The following is a 22,827-nucleotide window of genomic DNA, read 5'->3' as shown; positions in this document are numbered from 1 at the left end:
ATAATGGCTGGCTCGGATCTCAGAAAAAAAAATTAAGAGTTCAAGACCTAACCCAAGCTTCTTCCAATCAACAAAGAAAAGTATATTTCGTAAATGATCTAGAAACATCTGCGACCTGTCCTGTTTAAAGCATCCGCATTTAACTGTCATACACTTTTCTTTTAAAGGATTGGTCTATGCAAGTGTATTTCCTTTTGTGATTGAGGATGAATGCTTTTGATAAGGAAACAAAGTTGATCGGTTGGATTAAAGGCTAAAAAGGGTTTGCGATTGGGTGTGCCCGAAGTAACCATCTCGATTCCTTTTCTTTTCTTGTTCAAAATGCTGTTGCCTTCATGTATTTTTTGTCTCTCTTTGTATGGCCTTTTGGTCTAAGCTCATAAACTACACTTGGTATTTACCCTTTACACTCTAAACTGTCGTCTTTGGTCCTACATGTCCTCTGTAAGGTTACTGAAGCATGAATTTGTGCACCTTTTCATTATTCCAAGATGATTTGAACCTTTGTTCACATTAGAAAGAGAGAAAATAAGCTAAGTTCTCTTTAATCTTAATCTCTTAAAACTTAAAGTTAATTCTTGAAAAATGTTTTTATTAATAAATAAAATATGAACATCAAATTAATGCAAAAACACTCCAATGTATAATGAAAATATGAATATTTAATTAATAAAACAAAATAAGGCAATCATAAAAAGTATGCAACAAAAGAAGAAAACATAGTGTAAAAAGGAAAATTGAATACATAATTCATAAAAATACCAAAACTCATTAACTGATTTACCCTAACCATGGTCGTGTATCACAAGACTGGATGTTTTCCGCCTGGCTTGGAGTAATATCATGAAAGTGAAACCTGGAATTCAAAGACTTTATTTTTATAGTCTTCTTTCTTCTTGAGCATATGGTATAATTCACATCTTTGCTTTTCCTCAATAATAATTGTTGGATCATGTCCATCCTCCTTTGTTATTTTTCTTCTTCTTTTTAACTAACTTTTTGAGTAATGACCCTTTATTTTTGTAATAGGAGCCAGATGCAGTTAGTGTATGGGATTTTGTTGATTGATTAGTGGCCTTTGGATGAAGGATTTGAAATAATAATAAGTAAAGGCTGAAAATATGATTGGGGAATGAAAGAAAAGATCTCTTGTACATTCCTTTAATTCATCAGAAATTAATAATAACATTTACCATTTCATTAACCTTTTAGGACTATGGTATTTCATTAAACTCTTACCATACATCAGATTCTCTTATCATATTGTATAACTGTTGTTGAAGATTCCTAGGTAAGGTAAATGGTGGTGCTCTTTTTTCTCTTCTTTCTATGCAGTGGCATGCTTCATGAAAAGAGAGAGAGACCTATTCATCAAAGTATAAGTGTAATAGGATAAGCTCCTCATGCCAGTTACTGTAACGTGATTTCATAGATCCATCTTGGATTTTAGCATTGCACCTTGGATTTTATGCAACATTCACTGAAGAGCAAACGGATTTTGTATCCTTTGCTAGATTTGAGATTCAGCTGGTCACAATCTAGCTTTGAGTGTAAATTAATAATGTATCATCAAGCTAAAAGATTAGTATATATATATATATATAATATATATATATATATATATATATATCCTTGCCTTGTGGCATATTGGTTTATGCATACATTTTTGGTCTTTCTAAATAGTAAACACCTTTGTTTCTCTCGTTTTTAAATGAAAAATATATTGAAAGTAATGAAAGGAAAAGATAATGATATTTAAATACATTTAAAATATGATAATATGTCTGTTGTCCAAAAAAAAGTATATGATAATATGTCTATGACGGGTCCGCTGCTAAATTTAAAGAAGATACAAAGACCAAAATATGATTCTAAGCGAGACCCTTTTGGGTTACACTTACAGAACCTGAAGGGTTAAAACAGCTTCATCAGTTATGATTCTTGATTATGTTATGGAACATAGTTCATGTTAATGTTATTCTAGAAACTGGGTGTCAATTTTTTCCGTTTTCTTTATTTATCTTGCAGCTATTTTGGTCGCTTACACGCTTGTGAAATGGGGTTAGCTTTTGTTTGATTGGGTCAAGACCAGGTGCGACTGTTGTCTTTAAAAGGTATTAAGATGGCTATTAGTTGCCTAGTTGGTGTAAGGTGATTATATAATTGGAGATGTTATCTTTGAATATATATGTAAATGATTTGCATCTTTAGTTAGGTCTTTTAAATATAGAAAACAAATGATAAACTTTGCATAAAAGAGAGGTACCCACTTATCAAGCAGTACCCATGATACATTTTTTAAATGTATATGTGAAATTTGAGATAGAAAAACACTATTAGCGGGGAAAGCTGAATTGCCTTTGGCTTTTGATACTGATTTGTCACCACATGCATTCCACTTTGCACTACAAAAATCCACTTTGGGCCCTCGAATTCTTGCCTCTACTACAAGAAAAGCATACACACTCCTCATCCTCCCCATATAGTTTCACCTCTCACTTCTTTCCATAGACTTGCACAAACATCTTTTGGTAAGTTTCATTGTTTTTTTTTTATTATCCAGAGAAATAAAATAAAAGACAAGACTCTGTATATTGAGTATGAGGAGTGGAGTTTGTAGTATCCAGCAATCCCTCACGCATGAAGCTGCAAACATGGTGAAACAAGCCATGGCCTTGGCTAGACGGCGTGGGCATGCTCAGGTCACGCCTCTCCATGTGGCTAGCACCATGCTCTCTGCTTCCACAGGTTTACTCAGAACAGCTTGCCTCCAATCCAACACTCATCCTCTTCAATGCAGAGCACTTGAGCTCTGTTTCAACGTCTCTCTTAATCGCCTCCCAACTTCCACAGGCAGTCCTATGCTGGTCCCTTGTATATCTAACGCTCTGGTTGCAGCTTTCAAGCGTGCACAGGCTCACCTGCGGCGTGGCTCCCTTGAGAACCAGCAACAACCAATCTTGGCCGTCAAGATTGAGCCTGAGCAGCTTGTAGTTTCCATTCTTGATGATCCTGGTGTCAGCAGAGTCATGAGAGAGGCTGGTTTCTCAAGTCCTCACGTGAAGAGCAAGGTCGAACAATCTGTGTCTGTCATGATCTCCCCCAAGAAACTTAAACTAACTTCTGTAGTAAGGAACAAAGATGTCATAAACGGTGTAGACAATCTGGTGGATGAGAGCAGGGAGACCTTCAGGTAACTTCTCTTCTTGTGGAACTCTAAGGTTTGGTCATGAAACTTTCACAGACCACACACACACACACTGTAAGATCTAACTCAATATCTTAATCACTATACTTTGTTTCAAATAGTCAGATCGAAAACAAGACCAATCTAGAATGCTCAATGAAGACAAGCAGCAAAGTGACCACTGCTCTCCCAGCATGGCTTCAGAACTACAAGAACGAGAACCAAAGTGATAGAACTGTGAGTTTTGAGACCTAACCCTTCTCATTAGAGATACTAGTTCTAGATGTCCTAAGATTTGGTGTTGTTTTGGATTTGTCAGGATTTAGATTACTCACTCTGTGATTCAGTACCCAAAAGACCATTTGAGGAAACTCTGGACCTTTCTTCTCTTTCTCCATCCTCTTCTTCCAACACTTATGCTCATACCGACACAAGACTGATCGTTCCCAGACATGATAAACGAGAGGTGGACTATATCTCCAGGTTTAGTGTGATGGATGCTGAAAACCTAAGAACTCTATGTGATGCCTTGATAACCAAAGCACAAAGGCAGAAGGATGTGATCCCTGATATCGCAAAAGCTATCTTAAGTTGTAGGTCAGGATCAGCACCTAAGAAGCTCAGCAACGGAAACCGAAAAGAAGAAACATGGTTACTTTTCCATGGTGCGGATGTTGAGGCCAAAGAGAAAATAGGTAGAGAGCTGGCAGAGCTTGTGTTTGGGTCGCAGAACAGTTTCCTCTCAATTGGCTTGAGAGACAAGAAAAGGAGGAGAGATGAAGATAGCTTGAGCTACACTCAGAGATTGTTCGAAGCTGTGTCTTGTGATCCACATAGAGTTCTCTTCGTGGAAGATATAGGGGAAGCTGACTATTTATGTCAGATGGGTTTCAAGAGAGCCATTGAGAGAGGAAGAGTCCAAAGTGATAACAGTGAAGAAGCTTTGCTTAGAGACGCCATAGTGATCTTGTGCTGTGAAAGATCTATCTCTTGTATCTCTCTCGATCTAAACCTCTCTCTCCATCATGATGGTGTTGATGGACATTGCAATGGTCATATTGATTTACGTGACGCTGTAGATGCACACATTCTTTTCAGCGTGTAGGCAACATGATCACCATAGTCATGATCTTGTTACACATGGTCAGGGTCATGTGTTACTTGTCCTTGGGACATTTTTCTGGGTCAATCGTGTAGTTAGGACACCTATGAACTTTGTAGAGGGTAAGGGTATGTTAACAAATTATCCAAATCATAATTTGCAGTTTTCCTTATATATATCCAACTTATTAGTCTAAACCGTTATATTGATGGTAATGAATTGCTAAAATTAGTAAAAATCTATACTGAACGTTCGATTTTAGTTACCAACTTTCCACTCTCTTTAGTTTTATCAACAAAGAAAAGAAAAATTCTTCAAGATAGAACATGTATAGCAAATGGTATGATCCATGATCCTGTTTAAGTTTATTTATCCAGTTCCTATTAAACTTTTTAATATTATCCGACTAATATATAGAAAAGCCCTCGAATATCAACTTTATACCGCCACCGCCGGAAAAAATGGTTGATGTATGACGGTATATATTCAATATCTGGCTTTTATGATTGCTCAAAGTATAGTATAAAAATGATCCATGAGAGTTGCACAAAGGTGAAGCTAATGTTTCTTCAGTAACAAATTAAAAGTAGATTAGACCAAAGAAAAGAAAAGGATCATTACTTTTTCACATTTTCGAATAATATTCGACTTGCATAAACGAATAGCTAGGCAAGCAAAAAGGAAATTGTTTACTTCATTTGGTTCCTCACTTTAGAAAGGTATGGGATTAGGCTGAGTAAGATATAATTCTTTTTAAGAAAATAATTAAAAGTAAAAGATTACCCATGAAAAGAAGGGTTAAGTAGGAAACAAGAGGCATCTTATGCTTTTAGAATATATAAAACATAAATTAAGTGTACGAAAACATTATGGCCAAAGAAGGGTGCTTTGTCGTATATGAAATAGTCTTGTAACGTATAGTCGTATACTGAGGTCGTCGTGTCAATATCGAAAATGTGTATTCTATAATATTCATCGACAGTAAGACACTAAGACCACTTTATATAAACGTAAAAGCATACAATTTGAAATCAGTAGTCGCAGGCTCATAGTTTCCTCTGAAAGCCAAGACAGGTTGGTTGATGTTAAGAATTCAACAAACTTTATCAATGTTGAAAAAAGTTTCAAAAAAAAACTTTATCAATGTTTTGACGGATTGTTAATTTTGTCAAACCCATTATTTTAAGTTGGTTAGGCCATTGGTTAAACAAAATGGCTCATAAATATTCAGAACCTTTTATAAAGTATTACACTTTTTTTGATAAAAAAAGTACACCAGTAATCCAAGTTAATTCGCGAGATAATACTTTTAAAAGGTTCTAAATATTTATTTAATTTTCCCCTATTGAGACCTGATTATATTAGGTCAGGGGTGCGGTGGAACCGTGGAAGTTGACGCGTTTATTTCAATTTTTTTTTTTTTTGACTGAAACATTATGGCCAAAGATAGCACTAACCAGTAACCATAGAACTAGAACTTCCGGATAGTTTTAGTGGTGGCTCAATAACGTCTTAATGCAGATAAGGGCGAACGCTTGCTCATGGCCCCGCCCATAAGATCTTCGTTACTGACAAACGACTGAATAAAGGAATAATTTATCAATATTTTAAAGAATTCTTAGTCTACTAGTACTAATGGTAGATAAGTTAAAACAATACCGTTATTATATTAAATGTTTTCTCAAAATGTACAAAGATGTCACGTAATCTCCGGTTTCAAATTTGGAGATTACTTTAAAGGCATCTCCAAATTTATTTCATTTTTGATTTTGAATTCCATTTTGGAGTTAATTTTTTTTGTTTATAAGGTTGTTTTAATTTCAAATGTTTTTATTTCATATTTAAATAATATTTAGAATATACAATATGAAAAGAAATATGATGTCCCACAAATACTTTTAGTAAATTTATATAAATGATGCATAAATTAATAAAATCAAAATTAGACATAAATAATATAAAATAAATATAATATCAAATAAGTGATTTAATAAACCAATAAATTGATTTTGAAACTACTAAATCGATGAAGTATTGTTCAAACAAAATATATGAGTTTGTTAATATTTGTATTTGTTGAGTTTGATATATGCACAAACATTCAAAATTTTGTTTTCTCTTTATTATATTTTTAATATTTTTTTATTTAAATATAATATAATATATTTCTATGGAAGTTTTGTAAACATAAAATAATTGGGTTAATTTTTAAATTTTATAAGTTGAAAGTATTACTAACAATTATTAATCAAATAAAATAAAAATATTGTGGGAATATTCATTTTGAAATAAAAAATGGAGTAATACATTAAAGTAATACCCAACTCCATTTAAAATTACACTATTTAAAAATAAAAATGTATTGCATTAGAGATGCCTAAACTATAAATTGGTGGCGATAGACATGATTAATAACCGACGCTATTTGAAGAAAGTAAATTAATTAACTACATAAAATAATGTTTATTTATATAACAATGAACAAGGGAAGATGAACATATGAATAACAAAAAGGCTCTGTAGAAGAAGTCGAACGTAGTGTTGCATAGAAAAAATAATAATAATATACGAACAATATATATATGGTGGAACGAACATGAAAAGACTTAAAAATCGAAGTCGCACTTGAGAGGGAGAACGGTAGCAGAGGTTGTAGTTCCGTTGAACGTACTTAAAGGAAGCCTTATATCATCGCAATTAACCTTCGGCTTAGTCCTCCTAAACTTCAAGTCCCCAAGCTTAAACCTAACCCTAAGCCTAAATTTGATCTCAATATTGTATACTCCCGCGATACTCTCCTCGTTGTATGTCCGTAACTCTCCGGCGTTAAAGATAACAAGGTTTTGGCCTTGAAAGATTGGTCTTAGCACGGTCGTGTTCTTGTGTCCTTGATAGAAAGGAGTTAACGTGGTGGAACTAAACCTCTTTCCATCGTAGTAGGCATGAGCTTCGATCCTGTCGTAGTAGACTCCGATCCTCTTGTTAGGGTTGCGGACAGGAACTGTGAAGCTTAGGTTATACCTTAAAATGTTGTCCGGGGAAGTGTGTTCAAAGCGCATAAGGGACGCTTCGGTCACGTGAAACTTGATGGCGCGAGGACGGACGATGAGCCAGAAGATAAGAGCGGCTATGCCTAGGATGACAATAATGGATATGATGACTTTGACAAATAAGCTGAGGAGGCAGCAGCCACAACCGCGGCTGTGCCCGGGTCGGCGGAAGTAGCCTTTAGGAGCCGGTGGTGGGACTGATGGACCGTAGAAGGCACCGTTGAGAGGTTGTTCGGCCATGTTTCAGTTTGTGAAGGTTTACAATGAATGAATATACCGGTAATGCAAGTCCTCTTTATATACTCGTTTTCATTTATGCGTTGGTCAATTTAGATTAAGGTTCTGTCAAGTTACGCGGTGATTGGATTGAATGTTTGACCAGAGAATATTATGCAATTGTAGGCTTGTATTGTTGTCCAACAACTTCCAATAAAAGTATTTGGTGTAAGATACATATATTTTTGATCTCTCGTCGTACGTTTGTTCTCATTCTAGACATCATTGATATATAATGTGTTCTAGAACTTAGGGGCGCTTGTGACGAATTGTAATAATTAAGATTGCTGCATTTGCTTACAGTATTATAAGAACCGAAATTGTGATAAATTCTGAAAACTATCTTTGACGGATTCTAGTAATTTGGAGAATATTCAAAATAACACAATTTGTAAAATATTAACTGTGATGTTATTGGCAAAGTATATATTAAAATTAGGGAAGTTTACTAGAAGGAGGCAAATTACTTGAATAATTACTAGAATAAGTCATAAAAGTTTAAAATTACTAAATTATTTTTATGGTCAAAAATGCCCTTTTTATAGTTGTGATAAAAATCTATATTACAAAATTGCCATTTAAATTTAGAGAAAAATTTCCGACGGCAGATTTATTTAACAAAAAACAAATCTGTCGTAATTTAAATCTGTTAATTAAATCTGCTGTTAAATTTAAATCTGCCGTTTATTTGGTAGCAGACTTTTAAATGACAGCAGATTTATTTGAGATGGCTGATTTATCTGTCCGATTTAATGTTGTCAATAGATTTATCGGTTTTAGTCTATCGAACGTAGTGGCAGATTTTTTTTAAGTGGCAGTTTTATATCGTATTAGTTAGATTTTTAAGATCGATTTAAATATAAGGCCGGCCGATTTTTAATGGGTAATAGACATATTTTTTTATGGCAGATATGTTTGTCCGATTTAAATATCTGGTCGACTTTTATTTTCATGTGGTGGCCGATTTTTTAAATTGCCATCTTTGACGGCAGATTTATAAGACAAATTATAATTACCAGAGTAAAACAAATTTATTGTGGCAGATTTATCCACCCGAAATTGTGGTCAATTGCCCAAATATTTCGGTTTAGTTTTAATTAAAATCGGTTTAATTTTAATAGAAATCGGTTTAAATTAATTTTAAATTTTGGTTTAAATTAATTTAAACTTCTGGTTTAAGAATCATATTAGACCACGTTTTAGGTTTACGTTCTTCTTTTTGTCGTCGTCTTCTTCTTCCTCTTACCTCCCATTCATAAATTTTGTCTCTACTTTCATGGGGATCTACAACAGTGTCCTTTAATTGACATTGATTGGAGAATAATGGAGCACATGATTCTTGTCTCGGGGAAGTGGAAAGTTGAGAAAACTAAGTGGTTGTTTGAAGTAGATAATGATCGAGGTACCATAATAGTTGCTGCGGATGAGGACACTCGATTTGAGGATTTTGTGAAAATCATATTTGAGGATTATGGAGTTGATTTTGCAGAAAACAACTTGGAACTGAGGTACCTTATTCCGAAGCAGAATCTACACAATCAAAGCATCAACACACCACCTGTGAAAATAGGAAACGATAGACAGTTTCATGCATTCTTGGGTCTCTGCAAACTCGAGAACATTCGGCTATGTGTAGAGTTTAAAGTGAAAAAAAGATTTGGAGAAGGAGCTGGCGAAAATCAGAAACAACCCATGGAAGGAGATGACTGTATGGGTGAAGACGAAGAAGATACAGACGAAGAGGGTGACCGATTCGATTACTGCGATGATTCTGATGGAGCAACAACTGATGACGAAGACTTTACTACATATGGGCTTCCACCAAACCATGTAGAAGAGGTTCATGGATCTTGTAAAAAGATGATTTATGCACGAAAGACTGAAGAAAGGGATTCTCCAATGAGTATGGCCGATTTGCGCTCATTCAATTTTGACGTGGGCCAGAGTTACGATTCGAAACATGCTTTGGAGACACGTCTGAAGATATACTCGGTTGTCCAGAAGATTGATTTTGATGTCATTGCATCAACGCGGACACTGCTGTTTGTAAAATGTTGGCTAAAAGGATGTACATGGAAGCTAAGAGCTACGCCAGTAGGTGACTCTTTCAAGTTCACAGTCCGAGTTTATGTAGATGAACATACCTGCTCCATAGCAGAACGCTCATCTCGTTCCCGACAAGCTACACCTGAGATTCTTGGACTCTTGTACAAAGACTATATTGGTGGGGTTGATCCATCTATCTTGCCAAGTCATGTCTCTACTGCTATGAATATGAGCTTCGGAATCAAGGTTGAATAAACTTGTGATTCAAATATACTTTCGTCTTCAGCCTTTACTTCCTTTTTAAATGGGTTCCTGTTTATTCTTTATTGCAGATGGATTACTGGAAATCTCATCGTACACTTATAGTTGCTAGAGATCTTGTAATGGGTTCTTCAGAGAATGGATACGAGGAATTACCTACTTACCTGCACATGATTAGAATGTCAAATCCCGGGACTCTAGTTCGACTGGAAGTTGATACTAAAAACAGATTTAAGTACCTATTCCTTGCCTTTGGCGCTAGCATTGATGGGTTTCCATATATGAGGAAGGTTGTGGTGGTTGATGGAACGTTTTTGCAAGGAAAATACAAAGGAACGCTTCTGATTGCAACCTCACAGGATGGTAATTTTCAAATCTTTCCAATTGCATTTGCTGTGGTTGACACAGAGAATGATGAATCATGGACATGGTTTTTCCGCCAACTCAGTCGTGTGATCCCTGATGATGAAGGATTAGCGTTAATCTCTGATAGGCACAAGTCAATAGAGAAGGCTATTGCAGTGGTATATCCATTGGCAAGCAGGGGAATTTGCACGTACCACTTATATAAAAATATTTTGTTGCGATACAGAGGGCGTGATTTGTTTGGATTGGTCAAAAAAGCCGCCAACTCTTTTAGGCTAACTGATTTTCAAGCAACCTTTGAGACAATCAAAGAGTTAAACCCAGCTTTGCATGCATATCTGGAACGTGCTGATGTACGGAAGTGGGCACGAGCTCATTTTAGAGGTGATAGATATAACCTCCTCACAAGTAACATAGCTGAATCCATAAACAGAGCTTTGTCTGGTGCTAGAAGCTTGCCAATTGTTCACCTTCTAGAGTCGATCCGATTAATGATGACACGCTGGTTTGCAACAAGAAAACATGATGCCGAGTTGATGAAAACCTCTCTTACTCGTGCTGTAGAGAAGGTGTTGGAGGTAATATATTTTGAATCATGTTATGTGTTTCATTAGACTATTTGCTAGTATACTAAGGTTTAACATTTTCAGGGCCGTATACCTATAGCTGATCTACTAAAGGTTCAAGCAATAGACATTGATCAGTCACAAGTGACAGGAGTCTCGTCTTTACATGTTGTAAATCTGACCGAGAAGAAATGTTCGTGCCGTAGATTTGATTTGGAGAAGCTACCTTGTGCTCATGCCATAGCTGCTGCGAAAGCTAGAAAGATGTCATGTATATCACTTTGTCATCATTACTATCGGAAGCAATACTTGTACAATGCGTACTGCACTGCTGTTATGCCCAAAGATGATGCTCTTCCAATTCCAGAAAAGATTGCCAAGAAGATATGTTTACCCCCCGAGGTCCGCCAACCACCGGGAAGACCAAAAAAATCAAGACATAAATCAATTTTGGAAAAAGTTGCAATTAAAAAGCGGCCACGGAAGGAACACACATGTGGAATTTGTAAGCAGAGTGGTCATAATTCTACTACATGTCCTTTTAAGTGATGAGTTTTCTATTTTGTTTGAGACTGGTCATTATATTTCATTTAAACATTACGTTTGGTTTGAGATTCTTAAATACTTATCTAATTTTAATTTTAAAAATATATATATATATATATATTAGTGATTTAATTATATAAACCTATATATATTTTATAATCTTTTATATATAATCTTATAGTTTGTATTTTAGTTACATGCCAATTATTTTGTCTTTTTCTGTAATTTGTAACCAGCTGAGAACATGTTAAATAGACGAGCCAGAATATGAATTATCTAACCATCTACGTTAAACATCTTGCATACACATCCGAAAACAAGCAAATACCATCCAAAAACAAGCAAAACCGACAGTTATACATCCGAGATAAAGCATACAAATGAAAACAAACTAGAACTTATACTTCCTAATCTTCCATACCCACTTCGTCATAAATCTCTGCAGCCATCTTCAATCGCATTGCTGGTATGATCTGATCACTTAAGCCTTCAAACTTATACCCCAGAGCTAGACATTCAATAAATTTCAGAGTGTAGACACCACAATCTCCTGGGTCTTTGTTTTGGGGGATCTTCTTGTCCCTACGGTAGGTGAACTGCTTGTAACGCTTTGTTCTCGGTTTATGATCCAGCATCTTGTTAAGCAATGCAGGCAGCATTTTTGTGAACGGCCTGCACTCCTCTTGCATCTTCTTATCACTTACCACAGATCGAATGCTATCATACACATTTATTACCTCATTATGCAGCTCGATATGAAGAGCAACCCAGTGGTCTCCGTTGACATGGTGGCAGAGGAAGAGAGAGTCTACATCTTTAAACCACTTTTTACCCGTGACAAATTCAGCTGGGTATTCTCCATTAAAGGCCATGCTATAATGTTCTGAAAACTCATTTGTCTCTTCATACTTCTTGTAGTCGTTAACCCATGAGTTCACGAACCAGCGGTCCAGGAATGCAATTCGAGGAGAAGAAAATGGAGACTCTGATTGCATGGCACGTCTGTGAAACATAAGCATTGCTGCGGCCATGTGCTGTGAAATTAATAAAACCACAATCAGAATGGATTTAGTTATCATGAATACCAATCCAAACATATCACAACCATAGACTTACAGAGTCATGCAACCAGCCATAATCATATTTTGGCCAAGCTGTTCTGGGTATCATCAACTGCAAATAAAATCTTGCACTTCTATCTCCATAACCAGACTCAGTATCTTCCCTACAAAGAAGAAAATTAAAAAAAAAATAAGTCTATTAAGAAATAACAAGGGAGGATGGAAGAGAGGAAACTTACAGATCAGACTTAACGAAGTCCAATACTTTCTGCAATTTCTCTGGATTCACCTTAGCTAAGGGGTCATAAGATGCCTTGGAGATGGTTTTACCAGTTATGATACGCTTCACTGTTGAGTTCCCGACATATGGCCAAACTTGAGTCTTTGTCAGCTGGGTTTTTCTTCTGCGTGAAGGCTCCTCCAAACTCGAAGCAAGTGCAGTCTCTTCCAAACTTGTACCAAGTGCTTCCAAAGCCTGTCTACACTGAACACTTTTCTGCCATTTTAATCACGCCTACAGCTGATTCTCTCAACTCAGACCAAACGTCTTCGCCGATATTCTCCCTCACCGTCTGAAGGTTTCCTAGAAAACAACTGTGATTCATGCTCCTTATTTGAGTAGGCGTTTTACCACTCTCATAAAGCCGTGGAGGATACTTCCTATTACACGAAGATGATGCCATTCCTTAAAAACAAAGAGAACAAAATAAATATTATTCAGCCACATTTTCACAAAGAAATGAAAATTTTCTATCACAAAAGTAGTAGAACAAACTTAACAATGGTATTATACAATTTATAAACCAATAAAAAGTGTGCTCTTATTCAGTAATCGTAGAAATAACATAGTATGAGAGTTCTTCCATTTCAAATTAACATAAATTTACTGTCATCGCATTAAGAGAATTATAGATTAAGGACTTTCAAAATCAAGCCAACACTGAGAAAAATAAAATCGATTTTTAAAATTGGGAATTAGGGTTCTCAAATTTCATCATCCAATTAAACAATCAATCTTTAAAAACAACAACCTAGATCCTCACAAATGAGGACTTACAGATTCAATTAACTTGGAATTGATGGCAGAGATGTGACCCAGGCGAACGGCGGAGTCGACGACACAGAGATGGAGATGACGAACGGCGGAGTGCAGGCTGAGCTGTAGGCGAACGGCGACACAGAGATGGAGACGACGAACGGCGGATTTCAGGCTGTGACGCAGAGGAAGTGTCGGAGACAGAAATGGAGATGACTCAGACCTCGTCTGCGTCGTTGGAGAAGAAGAAGAAGGAAATGTCGGAGAGAGGAAGTGTTTTTTTTTTCTTTTATTTGTTTTTTTCTTTTTCTTTTATTTGTTTTTTTCTTTTCTATTACTATATATTTTTATTTATTAAATTATAATGGCAAACTTGTGGTTAATGTTTAGACAGTTGGGTTTTTGGTAAATTTAGCTGATTTAAATTTTAATCTAGTAATTAGTTACTAATGTGACTTATTCTAGTAATTAGTAGAATGATTTGCATTAGTCTAGGTAATTTCTCTTAAAATTAAAAACTAACTGCACTCGGATATACACACCTTTTATTGAAACTGGATATACATACTTTTACTGAGTTCTTTTGTATTGGAGTTATAGTTTAAATAAAAAAGTGTAGAGCAAATATATTTTAGTATTGTATAATGTATAAAAAATTAGTCCTGGTGTTATTTTTTTTAAACTGGCTTCATATTTAAATGCAAAAAGAAAGAAAATGTTTTTACAAAGCACTAATGCTCTAGAAGATTGCAGCCCATAGCCCAATAAAACTCATATTTCAGAACCCATTAAATCCCAAAAGGCCCAAGAGAACCCAAGTTAAGCCCATAGTTATGCAGAAAGAAGTCGATCATCGTTTTGTAAAACTGAAGAGGCAACGCTTAGTGGGTCCGCCACTGTTGTAGACTTGTAGTAAGTATTTGATTTTATATATAGCCATTTTGGATCTAAACCGGTGATCGGGTTTCGCTACGGGTGTAGCTTTGGCATTCTGATTTTTTTCACTTTAAAATATTTATATCAACACCAAAGTTTACAAAACAATAAAAGAAAATCCGAAAAAACATTTTCAAAAAAAAATCCGGAAAAAACGAAAGCAAACCCAGAATATGATACGGCAAACCTTTTGTTTTTGTCACTAAAATATTTCATTAAACTTAATAAAAACGAAATGAGCCTAAGGTGGCCCATCTTGAAGTCTATTACAGAGCAAAATGGGTTTGAAGAGCCTCTTTGCTAAGAGCACCTCCAACAGGAGATGTTAGCCAATCCTTAGTGCTAGTCCCTAAGCTAAATAGATTAAAAAAATATTAAAACAATTACTGTAGTTAAGAAAGAATCCTTAGCTAAGGAAACTAAGGATTTGATCCTTAACTGTTTATCTCTTTCTCGCCTTCTTTTTTCCTTGTAAACTTGTAACTCCAATCCGATCTCGCCAATTCCAATTTAGGGTTTTTGAAAGTTTCGATCTTTGTAGTTTGAATTCGAGAAGAAAATGGCAGAATCAGGAGGAGGGTGGCGCGATTCGTATAGGGGAATGTCGTCTGATAACGTAAAGGGTTTGGTGTTGGCAATCTCTTCTAGTCTGTTCATCGGAGCTAGCTTCATCGTCAAGAAGAAAGGTCTCAAGAAAGCCGCCTCCACCGGCCCTAGGGCTGGTATCTATATCTATATCTATCCCTCTCACTCTCGAATTTTCAATTGAACTTTGATAGACTCAGAGACCTCAAAGATCCTACCTTTATTATATGGGTTCTTTAATTGTATTGAAAACACAATCGACTCATTTCTGTTACAAACACAATCGACTCATTTCTGGACTCGCAGAGTGCAGGTGATGATCTTGGCTTTGCTATCATCCCTACGTCTTTGGCTTTGGACTGGTCTGGTGGTGGTGGTGGTTCGGACTTGCAGAGTGCAGGTGATGATCTTGGCTTTGCTATCATCCCTTAGCGATATTTATAAGTTTTACTGATGTTCCTAATGAAGTTCTGTGTTGTGACAGAGGAAAGTGTAAGTTTATGAGTTTTGATCTGCTTCATATCTTATGTATAATTTAACAGTGTAGAAAACAACTATAGATTAAAACTATCTCTGTTATTTGATTAGGAATTCGCTACTTTAGAAGCAAGTATTGGGTTTCACACTGATTGTGGCTTCTCTTACATCCATTCACGTCTTCCTGGTCATCTAGGTAACCACTTAAACCAATAAAACCATTTTTTTTTAGTTTCCAACTATACGTTAGCTAATCTCTGATGTACTTGAGTTATATAATAATAACATCTGCAGGAGAATTCTTGGCTTTAAGTGGGGAAAGATTGAATGGCAAAGAACTTGTAGCAGTTGGCATGGCAATACATTTTGTACCTTCTGCTGTGAGTTTTTTCTTTTTTTTAATGCTTTTCCTTAGTTAGAAGTATCATGTAATGTGACCTCTCTTACTTGAGCTGCCTTCCTACTTGTATTATTATATACAGCATCTGCAACTTTAGTAATGTTTTGAAACCTATATATGATGAGTGAGGAATGCTTTATTGGATGTGAACTTTGCTTAATTTCAGAAAGTGAAACTTAGTTAAGGATTCCAATGGTGAGTAACACCATTGGACTTAATATTTTGATTAAGGTCCTTACCTATTCAAAAAAACAAAAAAACTATTATTGTATTGTTAAGGATTCCAATGGTGAGTAACACCATTGGAGTTGCTCTAAATCATCGGCAATGACGTTTTTTGACGAGAGATGTGCGAGAAAAAGCATCTGCAAACCAGAAGAGACCGATCCAATATATTTCACAATTCTGATGATCTTTTTTACCAAAGGTTATCAGATAATTTTGATGAGTGTTAAGCTGTCGGAGAATAATCTTGAATGTCGAGAACTCCAAGATTTGTGCCATGCTAAGAGCAGATCGGACCGCAAAGACCTCTCCAATAAGGGGTGAACCGATGAAGTTTTCAGTCAGGATGTCCAATCAGGTAAAACTGAACCGAAGCGAAATAGAGAAAGTAGAATATACAGAATGAATGTCATTTAAAAAAAAGAAGATATATGGATATGATTTAATATATAAACTGATCAAATCAATAAATTGAATAAATTGATCAATTAAAACATAGCGGTATAAATATATAAAAATTATATATTATAATTAATAATATACACATAATTTATTTTATTGATGTGATCTTCATACTTAAATATTTATTTTAATAATTTAATATTTATTTGAAGTTAAGAGTTATTTTTTATTTTTTATCAAATTCAACAAAAAATTTTTTTTTTACTTTTTTGTTGGCAAATATGTATGCTAATATTATTTATTGACTACTAATATTTTTATTCTATAAACTATTAATATTAATAACTAAATATGTTTACTAATTATTTAAATAATAAAATAAAAAATAAAAAATATTCTATTTTAAAACCAAAATATGGTTGTGTTATATTAAAAGATGATATATAATCATATAAAGTAAAATTCACAAAATATTATAAAGAATAAATATATTTATGATTTTTTGGTATAAAACCGAATAAACTAACGGTATATAAACCGAACCAATTCAAAGTAAATATAATTTTAATATGGTAGCTATTTTTTATAAACCAGAATACCGAAAAACAAAAAAAACTGAACTGAAACCGAACTGATATCCGGATTGGAAACCACTAGTTTTCAACCATCTTACCATGGATTGGAGCTTCTAGCCCTGGCCCTGAGAAGATCCAGCCCAAGCCTGCTGCTAATTTGTCTTTGCTCCAAGCCGCATCGGTCCTGTAGGATAGAAAATTGTTGCCTGCGTGACTTCTCGGTGCTTGTCTCTGTCGATCTTGCTGGAAGAGAGGTAATTTGCTAGCCTCCTTTTCTTTACTTTGCGATTGAGTCCACTATTTTTTTAAAATTGATTCAATTCATTGCTGTATCTTCAGGTGATTGGTCTCGTCCTTCAAACAAAAATGTGTTTCTCGCTGTTCAAATAGCCCATACAACCCAAGGCAAGATGTTGAGAGCGATTCCTGAGGGAGGGAGACAGATTACATTCCTAAATATATTTCTTGAAGTCACCAGGGTTCGAGTTCCGGTCAATGGAAAATTAACATTTTGGTACGATGTGGCAACACGTGATAGTCTGGACAACTTCTATGGAATCAGGATACCTCTGTATAATTAAAAAAAAAGTGATTATTAGTTGGAATCTAGCAAAGAAAATTTAGTTGTAGTTGAATTGGTTATAACTGTAAATTTGTTACCATAAACTTTTTTTTACAGAGATTTTTTACTGTAATTAAATTTGTTGTAATCGTAAATTATAGGTTTTAGATATTTTAAAATAAAATAAGTGAAATATGTGATGCATATATAAAATAATTTTTCTTATCAACCAAAATAATTTATACAAATATTTTTATAAATGATCAAAGTGAATTGTTATTAAAAAGTGATATGTAAATAATATTTAAAGTTATTAAAGTATTTAAATAAATTTAAAACACTCAAAAGTTAAATAAAATTACTTATAGATGGTTTTTATTATAATTAACTAATTTCTTTGATATTATATATTATTTTTCATTTTAAAGATTCTACATCTTATAAAAGAAGAATGTAGTTTCTTTTGCCTAAAATACATAATGAAACATTTTTATTTTTTTTATTTAGATTTAAAATAAAGTTAAAGCATGATTGACAAAATTAATAGAAGTTTTATGTATGTTTTAACTTTTAAAAATAAAGGTGCAACATAATTTTTAAAGTTTAGTAATTTAAAAACAAATAAAGCTAAGGAACAAAGATAAAGTTCAACCAATCATTTCCATATATAGTTAATGATTTATTATGAATTTTCTGCGGCATGCACAAAATTAATATTTTTAATGTAATATAATTTTAACTATAAAAGAATAGTTGACGTTTTTACCTTATTATTTATATTAGCTTTACTCACTTGGAAGAATTATACATATATTTTTTGTATTCTTATTTCTTTTTATTTTTTTAAAATCTTTCATATCAATTTATTTATATTTCAACAGAACTAAAACAACATTTTATAAAAATAAATTTGAATTATATTTTATTTTATTTAGTGACTGTTCATTTTAAATATGTCTTTATTCCTTGGTTTTAAATATTTCTTGTTTAAATATTTGAATTCTAATAAATTTTAATTTTATTGATTTTATTTAAAATTCGCTAAGGGTAAAACATTAATATGTTAATTAACCTAATTAATGAAATGATAAATTTAAATAAAATTCAATCAATTAATTATCAACAAAAAATATTTGATTAGTATTGCTTTAGTTTTGTATTTGTTAATGTATATTTTCAAAAATTATATATATATATATATATATATTTATATATATATATGATATGTAATTTTATATGAAAATAGTGTCATGATATTATTTTATTTTTAATAATGTGATATTATTTTATTATTAAAAAAAATCAATGGTAATATATGAGTTATTAGTTATTAATGTATTTTAAGAGTCTTGCCAAAAAAATCTATTTATATGGAAAATTTACATATAAGAGTCATAGATTGGTGCAATTTATACATGGTCTTCATCAAACACATCAAATATTGGCTCAACAATCTGACTAAAGGAAGAATCTTATATGTTGTTTATGTCTTCTTCAGCCAATATATCATAATTTGTATTATTAATCTGTTCAGAAAAAAAAAATTCTTCTTCTGATTTATTAACCTCTTCTTCATCTTTTTTTTTTTGTTGGTAAAATCTCTTCTTCATCTTTATTAGTAGTTTGGCGCAATACAGACTACAGAGACATTTATCAACGTCGTGAGCTGTTGTAACTGCTTTGTGAGATCTGCCATTTATTGACACAAGATCTCATTACCTGGTAAAGGAGAATTGGTTCTGATACAAATATGGCGCAGCATACAAACTGGATAATCAGTTCAATTTAGGGATTAGAAGAATTACACTAGAGAATCATTTTTTCAATAAAGAAAACTATTAAAAAGCCCGAACTTGTTGCTTGCCGTCTAAGTAAGATGACACTGCATCAAATGCAATGCAAATCCTAATGAAATATGAGATCCTCTTTTCCCTATAAAAAGATGTCTTTATTCCACCACAAAGACGCGTTAACAAAACAACACTTAAGAAAAAGTTTATAGGAAAAGGGTCAGAAAACCAAAACTCATATCTAAAAATCAAAGGCTTTCTATCTTCAAAACAAGGAACTATTATTCAAGAAAGCTTCACTTCTAAGGAACCATAAAAAAGCTTTACTTTTACAATAAATGGAGATACTTCACTTGCCCACTTTATGATACTAGATGTTTAAAATATCATTGATTGGTAATATTATGTTTCACATGAGCGTTTCAGAAAAGGTGCATCAGACAATTTTGTACTTGATTTCTCTACCTGGTAGCTTCTCAAAGCTAAAACATACTCTTAATCTTAAACATGGTAGATATTCTTTTACGCCAGAAGTTATTTTGTCAGCTAAGTCAAGGAAAATAAAGCTTGCAGAGACTAACAAGATAAGGAAAAGGTCAAACTATAGTTCTGTACAAAAACCAAAATGTGAAATTGAAGTTTTATACATTCAAAACTAAAGTGGGGTTTTTGTTAGTTTAATTTTCTTCAAAGTTCGTCCTCTTATCCACTTCTTATCCTCCTCCAATGTGTTTCCTCCTCACGTTATATTTTATGTATTTTTTTTCTCAAAGCTGTATTTTATAAGTTATTTTCGTACATTATATATTTATATATAATATATTAACTAAAAAGACATAAATTCCACAAAATTATCTGACATGTAAGTTATAGTTCATTTAAAATAATTTAGCGACACTGTAATGTCATGAGTGGTATAGTTTACGAGATAATGATAAAAGTAGACAAATTAAACGATACAGAAGCAAAGAGTAGCAGAAAAAACAAGTGAATAAAGAAAGAAAAAGCAAACTTAACGGCGTCAGAGCTGTATCCCATTTCGTCGTCATCTAAACGTCGACACTGCATTGATTGTCCACAGTGTACTTAACGATATTTTCTCCGACAATAACTCCGTTAGATTTGTCCGCAAGATTGATAAAAGTATGACAACGAACATGAAGATGATACTTCCCGGTAATAAGAGTCCCAACCTTCCACCTCACGCGCCCATCAGCGCGTATAACCAAATCAACAAACCCACGACTCTGCTCGTCTCCGAGAGCGACGGCGTTATAAGGAGCGACGGGGACGGCGTTTCCGTAGATAATAGGAGACCAAACACTGTCTTCTTTATGACCTTGGTAGCTCGGTGGAATGGCCGTAGGGAAAGTGATTTGCTGGTTCCGGTAAGTGGCGTAGACGTGAAGACGGTCGTAGTAGATTCCGATCCTGGAGTTTCGGTTTCGTATAACGAGCGTGACTTGGAAGTTTGAGGTGAGGAGGTTAGGTTGCGTGAGGTTGAAGGCGAAGACGGTGGCGTCTTGGAGGATGAATCTTGGTTTTGTCGGCTGGAGGATTACCCAGACGAGGAAGATTGTTATCAAGACAATGATGATGAAGCCGATGATCACTCCGCATATTCTCCTGGCGGTTCCTCCCCCGCCTCCTCCGTGCTTCTCACAGTCTTTGGACATTGGTGAAAAGGTTTCTTTTTATCTTACTTCTTGTGGGATGGATGGAGGAGATGTATGTGTGATAGAGAGCTAAAGCATGTGGTTTGTATTTATATATGTATTTAGAATTAGAACTGGTATAGTTAGTTGCTCGAAAAAAGAACTTGGTATAGTTACAAAATGTTTGTACACTTAGCTTATGCTCTAATCAGAAAATGAGTCTGGTTACATTTATATATAGATAAATTTTCTTAAGGTTTTTGTCACAATAATTTATTTTAGGTTATATTTTGTCTTTTCTACGTAAAAAATGTGATTTATAATTTGATAGTTTTGCATTCTAAAAGTTACGTTAACATAGTACATGTGTGAATCAGTTTTTAGTTTTTAACTCGATATATGTAACATAAATGTGTGGATATAAATTTGTAAGGAAACAAAAGGTGTGGATGGACATAAATCAATATTCTCAAAGGAAATCGTATTTAACTTTTAGTGTGGTTTTATCTAACCTACCAATTATAGGAGGGCAGTAGGGTGGAAGGTTCGGGTTTCGCTTTGGTTGATTCAGCTAATATTAAATACAAGGAAATGGTCCATGTGCAGATGTTTAATTAAATGAATGTGTAAACTCTATACATTTTTTCTGTATGCAAACTCTACTATATAGTTAAAAGTTAAAACCACTTTGCATAGAGCATTTCCATGCATCTTGAAATCATTGAAGGACGAGATTACCATTCCCAAACTAATATGATCTGCTCTTCCCAACGGTCCAAATCGGTAAAACCTCAGCCTTATAATATTTTTGGACTTGGTGAAATGATGAATTGAAAACGCATCATTTGGTTAATGAATAAATGATCAAATAACTAAATTGTTTGAAACGTGAGTGAATAGTAAAACACGTGAGTAGATAGTAAAAACGTGAGTGGATAGCAAATTAGTGGCTAAAAAGCAGCAGAGGAAAAATATCTAGGGGGATAAGACTTTGAATTTTTTTTAATAAATAAATAAATAAGATTTCATTTAAAATGCTTCAGGCCTTAACCAGTTTGAAAAATGTTGGAAAATATTTCCAAATGCATATTTGACTATATAACGTAAGAGCAAATGAGCAGTGCCGTCCCTGTTAATTTGGTGGCTTAAAGCACATTAACATAATGTGGCCTCATATTTTTACTATCAAATGATTATATTATTCATATAATTGAATTGTATTAAAGTTATATATATTATTTAATATTATAATAACTTTTAAAGATAAAACTCATAAGAAGCTATAAAAATTTAAACAGTATAATAAAAAAAAGATAAGAACAGAAACAAATTATTAAGAACAGAAATTAAACAGTATAATAAAATACATAAAACATATATTATATATTAAATTATTAAGAACGGAAACTATTTTAAGAGAAATATTTCATTTTTTGTCAACAAAAGAATCATGTTGTTAAATAAATAGTATATTATATGACATCTGGCAGAAATGATATGTATCTTATTTTTAAAGTTCACCATAATAGAAGTTGAATTCTCAAATTTTACAGGTATTAGCGAACAAGAAACCACTGCATTAAAATATCTCTTAAAATGTGGCCTTTAAAACTAATCTAATAAGTTGTGGCCTAAAGCATATGCTTCATAAGCCTTATGCAAGGGACGGGCCTGCAAATGCAAATGAGTTTCTCTCAATTAGTTTTTAAATACATATATGTGT

General features: G+C 33.7%; 6 protein-coding genes across 8 annotated transcripts; 3 read left to right on the top strand and 3 right to left on the bottom strand.

Moving 5' to 3' along the window:
• The first annotated feature begins 2,362 nt into the window (after positions 1-2,362).
• Positions 2,363-4,445, top strand: LOC108854485 (protein SMAX1-LIKE 3-like). Its single transcript, XM_018628057.2, has 3 exons — positions 2,363-3,193; positions 3,310-3,424; positions 3,507-4,445. Exons 1-3 carry the CDS (start codon positions 2,601-2,603, stop codon positions 4,290-4,292), a joined length of 1,494 nt encoding a protein of 497 aa, XP_018483559.1. The 5' UTR covers positions 2,363-2,600; the 3' UTR covers positions 4,293-4,445.
• A 2,283-nt stretch (positions 4,446-6,728) lies between these two features.
• On the bottom strand, positions 6,729-7,618 carry LOC108854484 (NDR1/HIN1-like protein 10). Its single transcript, XM_018628056.2, has one exon. The coding sequence runs from the start codon at positions 7,577-7,579 to the stop codon at positions 6,896-6,898; it is 684 nt and encodes a 227-aa protein (XP_018483558.1). The 5' UTR covers positions 7,580-7,618; the 3' UTR covers positions 6,729-6,895.
• A 1,320-nt stretch (positions 7,619-8,938) lies between these two features.
• LOC108835450 (uncharacterized) lies at positions 8,939-11,403 on the top strand. The gene is made up of 3 exons (XM_057008292.1): positions 8,939-9,907; positions 9,994-10,866; positions 10,939-11,403. Exons 1-3 carry the CDS (start codon positions 8,939-8,941, stop codon positions 11,401-11,403), a joined length of 2,307 nt encoding a protein of 768 aa, XP_056864272.1.
• A 249-nt stretch (positions 11,404-11,652) lies between these two features.
• On the bottom strand, positions 11,653-13,810 carry LOC108835449 (uncharacterized). The gene is made up of 4 exons (XM_057006782.1): positions 13,519-13,810; positions 12,701-13,146; positions 12,517-12,625; positions 11,653-12,434 (listed from the first exon to the last, which is right to left on the bottom strand). The coding sequence occupies exons 3-4, from the start codon at positions 12,568-12,570 to the stop codon at positions 11,808-11,810; spliced, it is 681 nt and encodes a 226-aa protein (XP_056862762.1). The 5' UTR covers positions 12,571-12,625; positions 12,701-13,146; positions 13,519-13,810; the 3' UTR covers positions 11,653-11,807.
• Positions 13,811-14,199: 389 nt separating this feature from the next.
• On the top strand, positions 14,200-17,575 carry LOC108854483 (probable magnesium transporter NIPA4). Of its 3 annotated transcripts, none has more exons than XR_008945085.1 (6): positions 14,210-15,155; positions 15,325-15,510; positions 15,607-15,691; positions 15,790-16,478; positions 17,180-17,351; positions 17,437-17,575. XR_008945085.1 is itself a non-coding variant. In XM_057008776.1 (4 exons), the coding sequence occupies exons 1-3, from the start codon at positions 14,993-14,995 to the stop codon at positions 15,645-15,647; spliced, it is 291 nt and encodes a 96-aa protein (XP_056864756.1). In that variant the 5' UTR covers positions 14,200-14,992; the 3' UTR covers positions 15,648-15,691; positions 15,790-16,011. The 3 variants fall into 3 exon arrangements, 1 of the variants encoding a protein (XP_056864756.1); XR_008945084.1 differs by having other exon boundaries at positions 14,248-15,155; positions 15,325-15,418; XM_057008776.1 differs by lacking the exons at positions 17,180-17,351; positions 17,437-17,575 and having other exon boundaries at positions 14,200-15,155; positions 15,332-15,418; positions 15,790-16,011.
• Positions 17,576-20,369: 2,794 nt separating this feature from the next.
• Positions 20,370-21,305, bottom strand: LOC108854482 (NDR1/HIN1-like protein 12). Its single transcript, XM_018628055.2, has one exon. It carries the CDS (start codon positions 21,123-21,125, stop codon positions 20,499-20,501), a length of 627 nt encoding a protein of 208 aa, XP_018483557.1. The 5' UTR covers positions 21,126-21,305; the 3' UTR covers positions 20,370-20,498.
• Between the last annotated feature and the right edge of the window lie 1,522 nt (positions 21,306-22,827).

This window comes from Raphanus sativus, chromosome 4 (genome assembly GCF_000801105.2).
Source record: "Raphanus sativus cultivar WK10039 chromosome 4, ASM80110v3, whole genome shotgun sequence".
NCBI classification, from domain to species: domain Eukaryota; kingdom Viridiplantae; phylum Streptophyta; class Magnoliopsida; order Brassicales; family Brassicaceae; genus Raphanus; species Raphanus sativus.
This window is presented reverse-complemented; position numbering and strand designations above follow the sequence as displayed.

What these genes read in the sequence shown, in the direction of transcription:
- LOC108854484 (XM_018628056.2), bottom strand. Translation starts at nt 7,579, where the DNA reads ATGGCCGAACAACCTCTCAACGGTGCCTTCTACGGTCCATCAGTCCCA.
- LOC108835450 (XM_057008292.1), top strand. Translation starts at nt 8,939, where the DNA reads ATGGAGCACATGATTCTTGTCTCGGGGAAGTGGAAAGTTGAGAAAACT. An exon ending in ATATGAGCTTCGGAATCAAG is followed by an intron (nt 9,908 to 9,993) that starts GTTGAATAAACT and finishes TCTTTATTGCAG; the next exon opens with ATGGATTACTGGAAATCTCA. An exon ending in CTGTAGAGAAGGTGTTGGAG is followed by an intron (nt 10,867 to 10,938) that starts GTAATATATTTT and finishes TAACATTTTCAG; the next exon opens with GGCCGTATACCTATAGCTGA.
- LOC108854485 (XM_018628057.2), top strand. Translation starts at nt 2,601, where the DNA reads ATGAGGAGTGGAGTTTGTAGTATCCAGCAATCCCTCACGCATGAAGCT. An exon ending in GAGAGCAGGGAGACCTTCAG is followed by an intron (nt 3,194 to 3,309) that starts GTAACTTCTCTT and finishes TGTTTCAAATAG; the next exon opens with TCAGATCGAAAACAAGACCA. An exon ending in AGAACCAAAGTGATAGAACT is followed by an intron (nt 3,425 to 3,506) that starts GTGAGTTTTGAG and finishes TGGATTTGTCAG; the next exon opens with GATTTAGATTACTCACTCTG.
- LOC108854482 (XM_018628055.2), bottom strand. Translation starts at nt 21,125, where the DNA reads ATGTCCAAAGACTGTGAGAAGCACGGAGGAGGCGGGGGAGGAACCGCC.
- LOC108835449 (XM_057006782.1), bottom strand. Translation starts at nt 12,570, where the DNA reads ATGATACCCAGAACAGCTTGGCCAAAATATGATTATGGCTGGTTGCAT. An exon ending in ATGGCTGGTTGCATGACTCT is followed by an intron (nt 12,435 to 12,516) that starts GTAAGTCTATGG and finishes TTAATTTCACAG; the next exon opens with CACATGGCCGCAGCAATGCT.
- LOC108854483 (XM_057008776.1), top strand. Translation starts at nt 14,993, where the DNA reads ATGGCAGAATCAGGAGGAGGGTGGCGCGATTCGTATAGGGGAATGTCG. An exon ending in CTCCACCGGCCCTAGGGCTG is followed by an intron (nt 15,156 to 15,331) that starts GTATCTATATCT and finishes CGCAGAGTGCAG; the next exon opens with GTGATGATCTTGGCTTTGCT. An exon ending in TTCGGACTTGCAGAGTGCAG is followed by an intron (nt 15,419 to 15,606) that starts GTGATGATCTTG and finishes TTATTTGATTAG; the next exon opens with GAATTCGCTACTTTAGAAGC.